General features: G+C 37.9%; 1 protein-coding gene across 1 annotated transcript in view; it reads right to left on the bottom strand.

Moving 5' to 3' along the window:
- The window catches only part of LOC114623159 (succinate--hydroxymethylglutarate CoA-transferase), a 638590-nt gene that overhangs the window by 394775 nt on the left and 226712 nt on the right, over nt 1–17103 (bottom strand). The window contains exon 4 of the mRNA XM_028769852.1: nt 11916–11987. Coding sequence (XP_028625685.1) covers nt 11916–11987 — 72 coding nt within the window. The remainder of the gene's footprint in view (nt 1–11915; nt 11988–17103) is intronic.

The following is a 17103-nucleotide window of genomic DNA, read 5'->3' as shown; positions in this document are numbered from 1 at the left end:
CAGTCTGCTGTCTATTTCCCCTTCACCCCAGTCTGCTGTCTATTTCCAAACTATTTTTCTTATAACTCACTGAGTCCAATTAGTGTGACTATTATACCTCCAGGTGTGGGATCACCCACAGAGGAATGGACAACCACCCTTCCAGTGGCTACACTTCAAAGAAAAGTAATCCTCTGCTCCCCAGTGGCTACAAACTAACAGTAACTCCTCAGCTAGGGATGGGGCCTAGAGAGCCTCTTCCCTATGCCAGAATTAGCTTGCTTGATTTTGTGCAGGTCTTAACCAAACTCAGGCACAGCTGTTGTGGCTAAGTTCATGAGTCTGAGAGCCATGGCACATCCAGAAGACAGCTTTTTCCAGCACTCTTCCCCATCCTCTGGCACTTATATTCTTTTATCTCCCTCTTCTATACTGTTCCCTAAGCTTTGTGGGAGGAGTACTATAGATGCCTCATCTTTGATTAAGCATCTACAATCCCTCTCAGCACTTTCAAAAGACGGGGTCTCTGCATTAATTACTACCCAATGTAATCAAGAGCTTCTCTGTCCAAGACTGAAAGCAGGTGCTGACCTATGGCTATAAACATAAATATCTAGAAGGTGGTGGTTTGTCAACTTGACCACTCACCAAAACAAATCAAAATATTTCTCCTGTGCATCTACAACTTCCTTATTAACTAGTTTTATCCATGTTTATAGTACCAGGAATAAGTCCCCTCCTATAAAGCAGGCTTCAAATCCAACCATCATCGTGGCTGGTTATCCCATCAACTATCTTGCCATTATTATCTAGTAGGTATATTTTGCAGAGAATCTTAGATTTGTAGCTGCAAAAGCCAGCACTACATGAAACATAGAAAAACAATGATTTAAGGGCCTATTCACCTTGGATAAGTCACCCACAACACATCAAAGAAATGAGTCCACAGAAGTCTAGTTTATGAACTAGTAGCCTCACTGGAGTTACTCATAGAAGTGTATAGATAAAGAGTTACTGTAAGACCTTGGATGACTCAATAGCCTTTGCATTGCTGAAAAGCCTGCCCTAAAAGAAGCTAACAACATATGAGGGCTATGTTTTCAGGACTCCTTAGATGATATGCAGGCAGCTTATTTGGTTAGAGTCTCTTAACCTCAGCAATGGCTACCATTGATATGGCATGAAGGAAAGGCCTATAAATCTTATATTTTTCATTAGTTTCTTGAGTCTTGTAGCTTTAGTCACTTTCTGTGCCTTGTACTATTTGTTCAATTTCTGAGTCTTAAAAGCTTCCCTCCTCCCTCCAGGAGGTAATGTTTCAATATGAAGGAAACTGCAACTTAAAATTCTATCCCTTCCTCTAGCTCTTGGATTCTTTCTGCTCTGTCTTCTACAATTATCCATGAGTCTGGAAGGGAATAATATAGCTGTCTGACTAAATACAGGACTATTGCTAGTTATAGTAGTCTATGAACCTAAGTATAAATGTTGGGGGGTGCCTATTTGACAGATATACCACACCTTTTTTATTAAATAATAGCAGTGACCTTTCCAAACACTGGCTTTTGGCTTTTCCTTCCAATCAGAAAGCAACATATTAGGTCAAAATAGTCTGGTCATTATTGCAGAAGTAGGTACATCATGATGGTCCTAAACAGGATCTATAGCTGAACAGGATTACTGATAACAGTTCTCCCTTAGCATCGTATATAGTGCTTCCTGGTAATAAAGAAAGCCAGAAAGCAGGAGAAATATTCCAGCTTTGTTTCAACCTGATCTTTCCATGTCCTGAAGCAAAAACCTTTAGTATTATTAACAACATGGACTTACCACTTGGTTTTAGCATGTAACCAATAGTGGTAGTAATAACCTTTGTCATTTGTTGAGCCTTAGGGGCCTCTCTTGCCAATAATTAATAGAGTAGTAAGTTGTCTCTGTCATTGGGATTTTCATTCATCCTCTGGTTCTTGAGAGTATTTTCTGCCCTCAATGATGTCTTTGTTCAAACTGTTTTACTGTTCATCTAGATACTTTTCTAAATCTATCAGAAAAATCAAAGGCTATAATTATATAAATAAACTTTTAAAGAGGATAGCATGATCTCTGAGGGTCTACTGTCATCTATTTAAAATGCCTCATGGTCTTGACTAAGGAAATAAATAAGAGAAACATTAGAAAAGAGTCTCCCTTCGGTAACAAACTACTTAAGGGTTGGGTACATGCTTAGCAGGAGATGACCAACAGGAAATGAACTCAGTGGCATCTTTGGAGGTTCCTTGTCTCAGAATGTTGTGTCAGGGCTCTTCCTGTATAAATTTATCTTATTTTTATATATTTTTTGTATCATTCTTTTCTCTTTTTATCCTATAAGTCCCCTGCATATATATTATGGCTTCCAGTTTAGTATTTGTATGAGATCACTGAGTGTGTGAATGAATGGGTCTCTGTTTCTTGTTCCTTCTCTTGGGCTCTTTTCTTTCTGCTTATTTGTTCTATATAATTTCAATGTATTTGGTTTTGTTTTATCTTCTTATATCATACTTTATTATTATCCCATAGAACCCTGTTTGTTTTCTAATGAGGGACAGAAAGAGGGTGGATCCGGCTCGACTGGACAGTAGAGAAAAGCTGGGAGGGGGTAGCGAAGGGAAACTATAATCAGGATATAGTATGTGAGAAAAAAATCAATCTTCAATAAGAGGTAAACATAAATAAAAAATAAAGAAATGAAAAAATAAAATATATACAGGAAAAATAGCAAATTTATTGTTCATTTTTTTAATTTAGTATAACACACAACTAGACAATGTTCAGAGAGTGAGAAATTTTGGAACACTCAGTCTTCAGTGGTATGTTGTCATAAAATCCTTTCTCTCATGACTCTGGGATCTATGCTGAAGAGGAGGGGTAGTAAGATTAAGAGCCAGAGGGGATGGATGACTCCAAAAAAACTGTGTCCTCCAGAAACCACAGGACTGATGCACATATGAACCCACAAAGACTGTGGAAGCATGCACAGAGCCTGCACAAGTTCAAGTCCAGCACAGGGTGCCAGTGCTGAGTGGAGAAAGCAACACAAGTTATCATCACTAACCAAGAAACTATATTCAATTTACATCTGTTTGCAAAGGGAAAATTAGTTCTCTCCAATGGTCGAAAGCAGTCCTGGGTAACAAGCTATATTTAAAGGTTAGATATTGGGTAACAATTCTAATTGTGTGAGCATCTTGTTAATTGGGCATTTCTAAATATATAAATCCATTGGATAATCTTTAAGCATTAAGACTCTTCATTCTACCAGGTACCACGAGGATGGTGTATATTGTCTGGTGTTCAGCCAAGCTTTGTGGATGCAGCGTGGTAGATTGGCAGAGCCATCGCCCACAGTGGCCTCTCGTGGAACCAGTTGTGGCACACTTGACCTCTGGCCACATGGCTTCTGGCAGCTTCTAGTGTGGAACATGGCGGACAGAACTAAACAGAGCCACCCTGCCAATTAGATAGCCGGCCCACTCCGTGGCTTTTATAAATATCTTCAGTTACAGTCTTGGGATGGGAGGACAGCTTAGATGCTCAGCCTATCTTAGGCCTGGTGGGGTCGTGGTCATGTTTTTAGCATGCCATGCTGGAAATTCGAAGTGGCTCCTCAGTACTGACAGGCTCTGGATCCACACAGGCTCTTGTCTTACCATTGGTCAAACTTGAAAGGGTCTAGGCTGGGTGAACAGTCTCCACCGGTAACATACTTTACTGTAAGAGACAGAGTTACACTACCACATAGTCAAAACCAATTCTTCAGTTCTTGATCAAGTTTAATCTTTTTGACCTGTGCTGTTTTATCATTTATGTCTTCTGTGAACTGTTGCTCAGATCTTAAAGCCTTCTGGAACCTCACTGGCCTAACATTTGGTTTTCTGTCCATTTTTTTCCTTAGAAATGCTTGTTGGACCCAAACTTTGCCACACTTACCTTCAAGTGATCCATCTTCTGCCTTTAATCATCCCCTCTTGATTGTTTTATATCTTTGGAAATCAATTTACATGCTTGTCTAAATCAGTTAGATCTACCAAAGCCTCTCCAAATTCATAAATATCACATCTCACCATGGAGTTTGGCAAAGTCACTAAAGCCCCATGCTAGTTTTGGGGTCTGTACCAAATCAACCTCTTTCTTAGCTCTCCTGTGCACATGGTCTTACCCAGATGAATGCACTGGACATCAAACACGATCTCTCTCATGCTCCAGTCTCTTGGTAATATACATGTTTTTTTCTCCACTGTATTCTAGTCATTGATCTCCATGGGAGTCTTAGCTAGAAATAGCCAAATGCCACTACTCACTCCTGCAAGCCAGACCATCAAGACCTGATTATCTCAGTTTGTCTCAGTCTTTGTCTTAAGGAGGAATGGGTAGTTACATTGCCCAGTTTCTCCAATTTAACTGTACTCAGAATAATCAAATTTACCCCCATGTCTCATAGCATCACAAGTCAGGCTGTGAGATTCAAAGTTGTTCTTTGTTGATCCTGGTGACACACATCTTAAATCACAACACTCAGAAGGCAGACACAGGCAGATCTCTGAGTTTGAGGCCAGCCTGATTTATAGAGTGAGTTCCAGGACGGCCACAGCTACAAGGAGAAACCCTGCCTCAAATAAAACAAAACAAAACAAAAAACAAAACTAGTAAATACTAATGATAATTAATACTAATGATAATTAACACTAATAATATTAATGCTAATACTAATAACAAAATAGCAAATGTTGTCCCTAATTTAAGCACCTCAGATGCTGAGTGTTCTATAACTAACATAGTTTCTAATACTTGGCCATTTTGAAAGTCTCCATTCTCATGCTGAATCACAGATGTTCCTGCCCTCTCTATTAAAGATCAGACATTGCCGGGCGGTGGTGGCGCATGCCTTTAATCCCAGCATTTGGGAGGCAGAGGCAGTCGGATTTCTGAGTTCGAGGCCAGCCTGGTCTACAGAGTGAGTTCCAGGACAGCCAGGACTACACAGTGAAACCCTGTCTCGGAAAAACAACAACAACAACAAAAAAAAATCAGACATCAGAAGCATCTTCCATAATTTCTATTTCATTTCATTCCTAGTCACTGACCAATTCTTCCACAGGTTACAGGTTACAAAATTTTGCATTCCTGGAAATGTTCCTTAGCACAGACACAATTTAAACTCTTTTACTTGTATCATACCAAATGTGAAAAAAAAAAAGGTATGCCAATAAGTCTATCCCAGATGTTCTCAACCTATCCTTTTGGGGATTAAATCACCCTTTCACAGGGGCCGCCTAAGACCATCACAAAACATAGATATTTATATTATGATTCATAACAGTAGCAAAATTATCGTTATGAAGTAGAAACAAAAATAAATTTATGTTCAGCATAACATAAAGAACTGTATTAAGGGGTCACAGCATTAGGAAGGTTGAGAACCACTGCTCTAATCCATCTTCCCCTTTGTCTTCATTTCCCCAACAAACCAGTGGTTAATGTGGTTGAGAATATCTGTATGTCTTTCCCCCACTGTAATTCCTCACTTACGAAGAAACATTCTTTCTGGGAAACTGTCTGAGCCTTAGTTGCATGCCTTACCACTCACAGTAAAGTCATGCAAATGAAGCTACATTCTGCTCATGATCAGGTCCTTTATGAGCTATGTTCAGAGACTGTAACATAGCTGTAAGTCTATTAAAGGTTTAGAGAACACCTCCACAGTAACTAAAGCTCTAGATCCCATGTGTAAATTGGCATGCCAACTAAAACCAAGCAGAAGATGGTGGCCAGCCAATGACGCAACATTCTCAGATGGTTTGACTTTGGTTGTATACCCTATCATCCATTTCAGGGAGCATGTAACTGCTCCTCCTCAATTTAATTTTGGTTTTGAAGGTCTCTGTTCAGATAGTAATTCTGTTGTATGATTTTTCTCAGAGAGATGTAAACAAGCAAATATTAAGCCCACATAGAATACAGACAACAGACCAAAGTAATGATTCCTCTAAAACCAGTCTATGAACTAGTGGGTCTATTGGGATTACCTACAAAAGCATAGGTTGGCAGCGACTTATAGGAAGCATGAGTAACTAAAAATCAGCTGCTTCACTGAAAAGTTCACCCCAATATGGGCTATCAACATACATTTCTTGAATTCCAAATTTTTCATGTGATTATTCATATCTTCAATACCTTTGCTGAACACTTCGACTTTTCCATTTACTTAGAGTGCCGATAATGCTTAGAAGAGAATTTCAAGAACAGCTGTATTACAGCCTTTGTGAATTAATTCAAACATCAGTGTTGTACTGATATTAGCATAAACAACTTTTAGCCTCTTCTTGTAAAACTTTAGATTCTTCATTATCTGAATAACTTTAAATAATATCCCAGATATTTTAAACATTGTACCAAGAATTTCTGAGTTGGGCCTAGAGAAATGGCTCCGGGTTAAGAATATTTGCTATCTTGCAGAAGGCCTGTGTTTGGTTCCCAGTACTAGCATCAAAAGGCTCACAACCACTCTTAAGTCCAATTCAAGGAGATTCAATGCCCTCTTCTGGCCTCCTCAGGCACCTTCATACACATGGTGTATGTATCAGACCTGCCAGATCCAGAAGCATACAGGTTAAATTCCTTTCCCATACCTATCTTCCCTGTCCACTGAGTCCTCCAGGGCACTTCCAGCTGCCCTGAGTAGCCTGATGTCCCCACTGGACCTCCTCATTTTCTCACCTCTAGCCCACCTTCATCAGACCTGCTGATCTGGAACCATACACCCCCAAGGATATACATAAGAGGCCTGCTACATCAGGATCCTTGGGGTTAGCCGCCCCCCCTTTCCTAATACCTACTACAACAGTAACATCCAAGGACTAAAGGTATCCGGATGACTAAAGGCCCTCAAAAGAACACAATCAACAAAAACCAGCGCAGTATGACACCTTCAGAGCACAGCTACAACAGCAAGCCCTGGATATCCTAACACAACTGGAGCATAAGAAAATGAGCTTAAATCCAACCTTATAAAGATGACAGACGCCTTTAAAGAGGTAATGAGTAAATCTCTTAAAGAACTACAGGAAAATACAAGCAAACCAGTGAAGGAAATAAATAAAACTGCTCAAGATTTGAAAGTAGAAACAGAAGCTATAAACACAAACTGAGGGAATCCTGAAGATGGAAAACCTAGGGAAGAGAACAGGAACACCAGAATACAGAACATGGAAGAGAGAATTTCAGGTGTAGAAAATACAATAAAATAAGTTGATACATCAGTCAAAGAAAATATTAAATCTAAAAAATTCCTGACATAAAACATCGAGGACATTTGGGGTGCCATTAAAAAGCCTAACCTAAAGATAACAGGAATGGAAGAAGGTGAAGTATCCCAACTCCAAAGACCAGAAAATATTTTCAAAAAAAATCAAAGAAAAAACCTTTCCTAACCTAAAGAAAGAGATGCCTATAAACATACAAGATATAGAGAACCAATTAGACTGGACTTGAAAAATAATCCTCCTGGGACATAATAATCAAAACATAAAATCTACAGAACAACAAAAAAATATTAAAAGTCCAGGTAACATACAAAGGCAGACCTATCAGAATTACATCAGGCTTAAGAGAGACTCTAAAAGCTAGAAGGGCCTGGACAGATATCCTGCAACCTCTCAAAACCATAGATGGACAAACTCAAATTTAAACAATATCTATTCACAAATCCAGCCCTACATAAAACACTACAGGGAAAACTCCAACCCAAGAAAGATAACTACATTCAAGAAAGCACAGGAAATAAGTAAATCCATACCAGCAAAAACAAGGGAAACACACACACACACACACACACACACACACACACACACACGTGTATGTGCAGCTCGATCTTTATCAGTGATCAGAATGTAAAGTGAATTTTTAAAAAGGTTAAAAAATAGAACTTCTGAGTCTTATTTAAATCCTATAGAAACTTTTTGATGCTATTTTTTTTTTTTAGAAGTTGTCCTGCTTAGTTCTAAGCTGCAAGTTTCATCCACTTTCCATCATTTTGGATCTAATGTTGGTTCAATGTCCAAACCTTTTCAGTGCCATTCAAATCTGTCCTGTATGTATTCCACTTAATAATCACACTATAAGCTGAGCACGAAGGCATGTATGTTGATTCTGCTCACAGTATTTTTGGTGCAGTAATTTGAATCAGATCAGTGTATATGCAGCTCAAACGTAAGCCCAGAATTCATAAACAACTACTAGGATTGCTCTGAAAACCTTTTCCCTCTTTGCAAGCATTCTCTCTGATTATCCCACTTTCAGTGTGTACTTTTAGATCAGAAGCCAAATGGTCGGAACACAGGTCAATAGCAACACAGATTCATGCCTCTGAGTGACCATGGAGAAAAGGTTCTTTCTTAGTGGACTCTGCCCTCTGTACTGCTGGGATTGCTCAGTGGCTAGCACAGAAGAAAGTGTAGAGGATAAAAAGTAATCTCACCACATGGAGACCACAAGTCACTTTTAATTTTCCTTGTACAGCAATAAAGAGCAACCCTGGAGCTCATTTCCCTTGTCTGGTGCCCACCATTCCACTTCTGGCTCTATTGAACTGATTTGCTACCAGTTTACAAGAGCTTCAAATTCTGATATTCTTTAATGCTCCTACTGTTTACTCATAGAGTCTTCAAGCAGATTCTCCCCCTGTGGTGCCCAGGTCTTATCACAAAGCTCTGTTAAAGGGGAAGTGTAACACCTGGATCTTTCCTAGAACCAGAATTATCCTATCCAAGTTTTCAGAGGCAAGTTAATAAATGCCTCTTGTGAGCCAGGGGCATGCTATGTTTTGCTTATGTAACTAGCCCTTATAATCCCCATAATTTATACATTGTTAGAGCTATATATTATAATCTACATTTTATAAGGACACAGATGGTTAGAAAAGATTAAGCACTTTACCAGTGGTTACCTGACTAGAAGCAAGACCCATAAAGCCCTTAGGAATCATGTTGTAATGTTCCCAAACCACCTGCACCTGAATCATGTACAACATTTATTAAAGTTGAAATTTCCTGTGCCCTATCTCAAACACACCAAAGTCAAATCTTTGAGAAGGTGACTATCAGAAATTCTAAATATATTGAAGTTGAAAATGAACACATTCTGTACCCAGTGAAGGAAACCATCAGTCCAAATGACTTTAAAGGGGATGTCAATATACTTCAAATAGAAATAGCCATAAATGTTGGCATCAATCAGTTTAAAATAGCTTACATATGCTCACTTTCCCTGTTCTTCTGCATCATGTTAAGGGACATAAAATAGAAATTGTCATAAACCAAGGTTCACTTTATATATAGCAGTACTTTTCCGACCCCAATCCTTGAATTTGTGCTCTGACTCTGGTCCCTGAACACAAGCACTTCTTTATAGGGTCCTTTCTGTTAATCAACCAGTATATCAAATTCTATCTTGGAAAGAGAGGACTTAAATCCCATGCAGCTGTTCCTGCCCTTCCTAGGAGGCAGAGTTGTTCTGGACTCCTCTAAAGAATCTGATGTGGGCTCACCTCTGTGAGGCCAGTTTGCATGAGTCCATGCCTAAGAGGCAAGTGTGAATGAAATATATATAATAAGAAATTTATTCCTTATGTATCGCTGGTAAGAGAATTTTGTATCCAAATAGACATACAAAAGATTTTCTTTTAACTTGGATGATGTAACAACAAAGATTGAAAAAGTCAATCAAAGTGCAGTGATCACTCGACAAACCCACAAATAAACTAAACACCAAGGAAACCCTCCACACAGAACACTTCCTCTGAGGTCTCGGAGTTTTCATGGCACACTTTTGAGAACTCATAGCAGAGATTATCATTCCTAACTCACATATGGGAAAAGTAAAGTCAAGTATGCCATTATTTCAGGGCCTATGACAGGCTCCCTTGTGAAGCAATTTGCAAGCATATTATAGTGGAAAGTCATATTTTAGAACTAAAATGTGCAGCAAACACTCTGCTTTAAACTAAAAGTATTTTCCAAAAAGTGTTCTTATAGATACTTATGAAGAACTTTAAACATTTCAAAGTGATCAGCAGTAATGAAAAAACTGAATGTGTCAACGTGTGTGTGTGTGTGTGTGTGTGTGAGAGAGAGAGAGAGAGAGAGAGAGAGAGAGAGAGAGAGAGAGAGAGACTGTAAACATATGACTCAGGAGGCAAACCTGTACTTGTTTAGAGTAAAGAGCCAAAGTTTCCATCTCTGAAGTTGAGCACAGGAATGACTTGACCGTCAACAGTTTCCGTATGTTTCATATTTTTAAAGCTGACCATTCATAATAAAGATTCTTTGATCCAAGATCAAATGTTTGAATCACTTCTCTCTACACTCCCCAAGTCACTGTTATAAGGGCTTTGCCCTCCCTCCCTCCTCAGCCTCATCAGCCCTTCCAGGAGGCAGAAGCACCCCCTCTTGGTGGTCAGTCACCTGCTCTACAGTCTTTCCCACCTCTTAGCTGTGGGTTTTAGCTCTGTTCGTTAAAGGTTCACATAAAAGAGACACTATAATAAATAATTCTTGTACATAATAGGTTAACTACTGTAATGAAAACAATTCCCCTGAGATATTCAGGAATCTTTAATAAGACAAAAAGCTTATGGTCACACAGTTGGTAAAAATCTAATCTTCTCTCAGTTAGGAAAAAAGTTTTCAATAGATGAAATCCTTGTCTATATGCAAAAAGTAAAATAAAAGTAAAACAAACATATTTTAACTAGCTTATATTTCTTGGACTTAAACTAGTGAAAGTGAAGTGACACTTTGAAAATGTCAAAATTCAGTATTTTATTTTTAAAAGGGTCCTAAAACAGATGTAAAGAGATAAAAAGTAAAAATATTAGAAAACTGTCTAGGCAATGCTCACAGTTTAGCATATTTCTATTGTATATTGGTCCAAGTATTTTAAGGCTTTCTTGGGCCTTACTAATAAAAGGGATTTTTAATATAACACTAATTTATAAAATATTTAAGCATGAATTCTACAGAAAGCTATGCATTAAACAAAGATAACCAAAAAAATCTTAAAATTTCTAGCAGAACATAAAATTAATTTGCAAATACTTCAATTATATTTGGGCCCCATTAAATATAATATAGAGGAAAGAGAGGAATAGAAATAGGGAAGGAGAAGGGAAAGAAACAGGACTAAAAATCCCCACAAATTTGAGAAAGTGTTTATATATGAATGCATGTATGTGTGTGTATGTATATATGTATGTATGTATGTAAATGTATATACATATGTAACATTAATAAATCAAAGCAAAAGATGCCGTCAATTTTAGAGAGACTGAGAAAGAGACATGAAAAGGGTTAGAAGAAGGAAAGAGAAGGGGACAATCATATGATTATATATTAATTAAAATTTTAAAGATTTAATTGAGAAAATTGTAAGTTATAATTTCCCATTTCAACTAGGTGCTACACAAACAAGAACAAAAACAAATAAGTAAACCTCAAAGTTCTCCAGAACCCACAAAGTGAAAAGATACCTTCACATGCATACCTTAGGTTATATACTTACATAAGCATACAAAATGCAAGAAAGAATAGAAAGTAGGAAGGAACAGAGGGAGGGAGGGCGGGAGGGAGGGAGGGAGGGAGGGAAGAAGGAAACATAGAAAGAACAAAGAAGGAAGAAGGGAAGTAATAAACAACAAAAGAAAAGAAGGGAGGAAGAAAGAAAGGGGAGTGTTTATCAGACCTATGTTTCACCATTTGTTGAGTATCAAGCGGTATGATTTCAGGTGCTAACATAGGCACTCAACTAGTAATGACTGAGCAGGAAAAGTTTATCTTTCCCTCAGTTTGAACAAAATGAACAGCAGAACCTGCCATCTACCCATTCTGGTGATTATGGATTACCTTGCATATAACAGCAAACTGTTGGTTATTTCCTGCTCCAATTACAAGATAGCCATCCTTGGTTTTAAAGGCCTTAAAAAGAAACAACAAATACTTATGTTAGTGTATGTCTGTACATGAGCAAGACCAGAAAAAAGGTTCAATTTCTAATAATTCTATATTGAATGTCTAAAATATTTAAATGATGCTATTCATCAATTCAATAGGAACCCATTGCAGATCTTTTCTCTTATAACTTCATTTTTTTTTCATTTAAGACTTTCAGCTGCTTCCTACCTCTTCCAATAATTTCTAAAGCATTGCAAAAGTGTGACAAAAAATTTAAGAAAATGCTAGTCTTATATTTTATAACACAAAATTCTACATTCCTTATACTGTAGAATGATTTTTGACATTTCAAGGTTTCAACTTTTCTTAGTTTCCATTTTTCCTTGTAGAACTTTTTATAACAAATAGTATAAGTATTTACAAAGATTAAGAAAAGATGACCCTGACACTATTACCAATGTCATATTATGCTTCCAGACAGGAGACATGGTGACTCTCCTGCACATGTGACCTTAGTGCGATTGGAGAACTGAGCTCTGTCCTCCAACTGTCCAATCAGCTCTTTCTCAACAATCTCCTTGTGTTATCTTTCTTCCTAGGTAAGCTTTGCTCTGCAAACTCACCTGCTTTTCCTTCACTGGGCGCTCTTGAGAGAGACTGTATCTCTCTAATCTGGCAACTTTTTCCTCCTCTCTGATGACCTTTGTGCTACGTTGGAGTACTTCCTTTGCAGTCATCTTTAGTCTCTTCTTCTCTTTCACTAATCTGTCTCTTCTGCCTCCACTGAAAATATCATCAACACCATACTACACAACACAACAGGAATTTTGCTTCCTTCCCTCCATTTCTAACAGGCATAAAAATATACCCTACCTATTCTTGTTCACAGTACATTGCCAATCCTTTGCCATTGTGTTACTCTATCACTACATCCAACTGATACTGTCAATTACTCACATCCCTGCCTTACCACCCATTTTGTTCTTCTTCATCTCCTATTCCTCTGTCTTGCTCACTGTCCATGAGCCCTCCTTGCAGTATTTTCATTACCCAATAACATCCATCTTTGGTCTTTTTACTTCAGTTGACTGTATGGTAGTCACAAGGCACATATGGCTATTAACTCTATGTTAACCAATAAGAGGAAGATGATATTTTATAATTTATTTCAAAAGAAATGACCCAAAATAGATAAATCCAAGGAGATTGAAATATAGTGGTTCCCTAGTACTGGAGAAGTTGGTAAGAAATGAGGAAGAGCTACTGATTTTGGATGAAACAATGGTGATGAAAATGCTCAAAATTTGATGGTAATGACAACTTTACAGCTGTGAACATTCTAAACCTCATTTAATTATATCCTTATGAGAGTGAATAATGTAAATTTTATATCAATAAAGCTGTTACCTTAAATTTTAAATTCACAATTAAGAGCCAAAAACCCACTCCATTAGACAGCACATACACAGGGCAAGAAAAGATCTGTTGCATGGTACTGGCAGACTATAGCTGGGAAATTTCAGGTTTTTCTTTCTTACTCTTCCTATTATGTCCAAGATCATAGCTGAAGAATGTCAGGGTTTATGATAAAGTGTTGACAAAGGGTAAATTGATTGATTAGTTCCAGATAACAAAAGTAAAGCTATAATTTATCTTGCATTTAAAAACTACAGTAAGGTTTTATTCTGTTCATGTTGCTGCTAGACAAGAATAAAAGTGCTATTAAAAAAATTATGCATGTTGTCCTCTGAGATGCCCCACCCACCACCTGACTCAGATAGGTACAGATACTCACTTGGAAGACCAAGTGAGGGTGATTCGGTCCTTCTTAGAAGGAGCAACAAAATACTCAAGGGAGCAAATATGGAGACAAAGTGAGGGACAGAAACTGAAGGAGGGGCCGTCTCAAGACCACTCCACCTGAGTATCTATCCCATGTGCAATCACCAAAGGTAGATGCTGATGTGGAAGACAGGAAGTGCATGCTGATAAGAGCCTGATATGGATATCTCCTCAGAGGCCTTCAAGAGTCAGACATATTCAGAGGCAGATGCTCACAACTAGCCATTGAACTGATCATGGGGTTCTCAATAGAGGAGTTAGAGTGAAGACTGAAGGAGCTGAAAGGATTTGCGGCACCATGAGGAGAGCAACAATACCAACCAACCACAGCTCCCAGGGTCTAAACCACCAGCCTGGGAGCACTTAGGGGGGGGATCCAGGGCTTCAGCTGAATATGTAAAAGTGGAGGGCCCTGCTGGGCATAGGTGGAAGAAGAGAACCTTGACCTCATGAAGGCTGGATGCCCCAGGGGGTGGGAATTTTGAGGGTGGGGAGGTGGGAGCGGTGTGTGGGGTAGATAGAGGTTACATCCACAGAGAAGAAGGAGGAGGGGCGAGGGGATTGGGGGTTCCGAGGGGGTGGTGGGGGATGGGGTAAGGGGACAACATAGGAAATGTAAATAAATCATCCAATAAAAAAAAAAAAGAAAGAATAACTATTGGTGTTTCTCAAATGGCAAGAAGGGAGTCTGAACTGACCTGTGCGTCAGCTGCAAAGGATTTTGAGATCAGGTTTTTTTAGTGAACCATGGCTAACTATGAGTGTATACCAATTCTCTGCTATTTTATGTATTTCTTTTTAGCTGAAGTGGCAAACAGGAACTGTCAAGTACAATACAAAGAATCATTTTCAAAATTTGGATCAATGATCTGTTCAAATAAGTTTGGGTGGGGTGTCATTTCATTTTAATAAACTTCCTTTTTAATGAATGAAGAACTGGTTTTTATTTTCTTCAACTTCCATTAGGTAATGAAGCATTATCAATATAAAGGAAATCTTAAGAAACTGTAGGAACTTTGTGTTCACTTAGAAAGTGGGTTTTTAGCAGCCTTTAAGCCAACAGAACATGATCAGAACACAAACCACAAGACTGATATAAAATATTAGTTATCATAATAACTATCCTCTATTAATACTTTAAAGTGTTCACGAAATAAGTATATCTTAAACATTTCTAAAAATGAATTAGCACCACATAAAAATTGGGCAGGGAAAGAATATGACAGGAATAAATGAATTACTTGCAATACTATACCCCCAAAGAAATATGCTCACAGAATGCTTTCTTCTCTCAAATACACCTTTATATAATTAATATTTTATTATATTGCTAGTCTTCTTTTTAATGTTAATACCGCTCCCAAGAATAATAAAATGTCATCACTTTAATAACCAAAATATATGCTCAAAGTTTAATTAAACATTCTCAGTTTGTTCAAACTGTAGGGCATTTTTAATTTATTCTATTAGAGTTAAAGTAAGCATTAACATAACTGATATAAATTTTTAAATTTAATTTACAATGAAACTATAACAAAATGCCTAATATAATTAAAATTCTTTAAAATCTGTAGCTACTTGTATTATGAATGCTAATTATGTTCCACCAAATAATTGCTTGCATAAGAGTGCCTATACATTGCTTCTAAAAATCTACTCCAGTTGGTTCTGATTGGTAAATAAAGATGCCAACAGTCAATAGCTGAGGAGGACAGACAGAGGTGGGATTTTTTTTTCCAGGATCGAGACCAGGAGGAGAAAGAGAAGGAAGAGATCCACATTCCTGGAAGAGTGTGGAAGAGAGGAGAGACACCATGCCAAAGAAGAGTGCAAGATATAGAGACACAGCCACTGTGTGAAGGAGCTGGGAGAACACGACCCAGAGAGCAGCCAAGATAGAACATAAGAATTAGTAAGTAGAAATTATTCATGGGAGATAGATTTTAACAACAGTGGAAGTTAGGCAGTGTCCTAGCTTTTATGATGTTTAAGACACTTTAAAATATAAAGGTTGTGTGTGTGTGTCTTTCATCTGGGAACATAAACCATTGGGGTGAGTAGCAAACCCACTACAGGGATTTGTTAATAATTACTTCTACAAAAATCTATTCTTATCTTCACAAACCAATATATTAAATTAGATAATTAAATCCTAGGTCTATGCTACTTAACCTGTGCAGTATCAGGCATGTTACATCATTTCGAAGGCTTGGCTTTTACTTCTGTAAAATAGAAATGATTAGCACTTACCTTTAAAATTGTTATAACAATTAAGTTTGTTAAGTTACATTTATTCACCCATCTAACAAATGCTTGCTGATATAATACACTATATGTTTCACAGACACTGGGTATGATAGGTAAAAAACATAACAAATGATCCATCATCACATAAGACTTACATTCGAATAAAGTAGCACACATCAACCAATCATTGATAAAAATAATGGCAGACAGAGACATACTCTAGAATGGAAGCATACAGATCAAAATGGGATCATATAATACATAGTTCTAATGTTGTTGCAAGAGAAGGCAGAAAACGTCCCTGAGAAAAGTGTGCTGTAAACTGACGACTAAGAATTCATACATATGCATTGAATAGAGTTGGGAGCAGTAGGTTGGTAATGAAAGACAGAATGACATGTGCACATGGCTCTATGGTGGGAAGAAGCAGTGAACCACAAGAAGAGAGAGAGAGTAGCATCAAAGAGGCTGCGGAAAAGGAAAGAGAGGAAGTGGAAGGCCATGGGAAATACATTATGTACCATCGAGCTATTGGAAAGTCACTAAAAACACTTGAGTGATCATGCCTGCATTTCAGAAAGGCCTCTCTTTCTGCAGTATAAGCACTGGCCAGAGGATAAGATTCGAACTGAGGAAGCTGAGTAAGAGGCTGTTGTGATGATCATGAAAGAGAATGTATAGTCTTAGACTAAGGGACATGTGAGTAGAGACAGAAGGAAATGGGGCTAATAAAAAAAAGAGGGGGAATCTAATGGGATGGATAGTAGACTGGGTATGGCAGTTGTAACCCGCAGACTAACCAAAAGGAAGATGCCACAGGTGACACTGATATTTATGAGAACCTTGTGAGATTTCCTAGAGCAAATTTCACAAGTACGAACCAGATTATAATCTGAACTATAGATAAAATCTTGGCAATCATTTGCTTATAATGTATAATGGAATAAATCACATAGATGGAACTATTTAGCAGGAAGCAGAGTAGGGTAAGGACCAACAAATTTCTAAGGGATGACATTTTATTCTCTCAGAAAGAACTTCTCTAATGGCT

Source organism: Grammomys surdaster, unplaced genomic scaffold, assembly GCF_004785775.1.
Source record: "Grammomys surdaster isolate TR1022 unplaced genomic scaffold, NIH_TR_1.0 194, whole genome shotgun sequence".
Taxonomy (NCBI): domain Eukaryota; kingdom Metazoa; phylum Chordata; class Mammalia; order Rodentia; family Muridae; genus Grammomys; species Grammomys surdaster.
The sequence above is the reverse complement of the archived record's forward strand: the minus strand, read 5'-3'. Positions and strand labels throughout refer to the sequence as shown.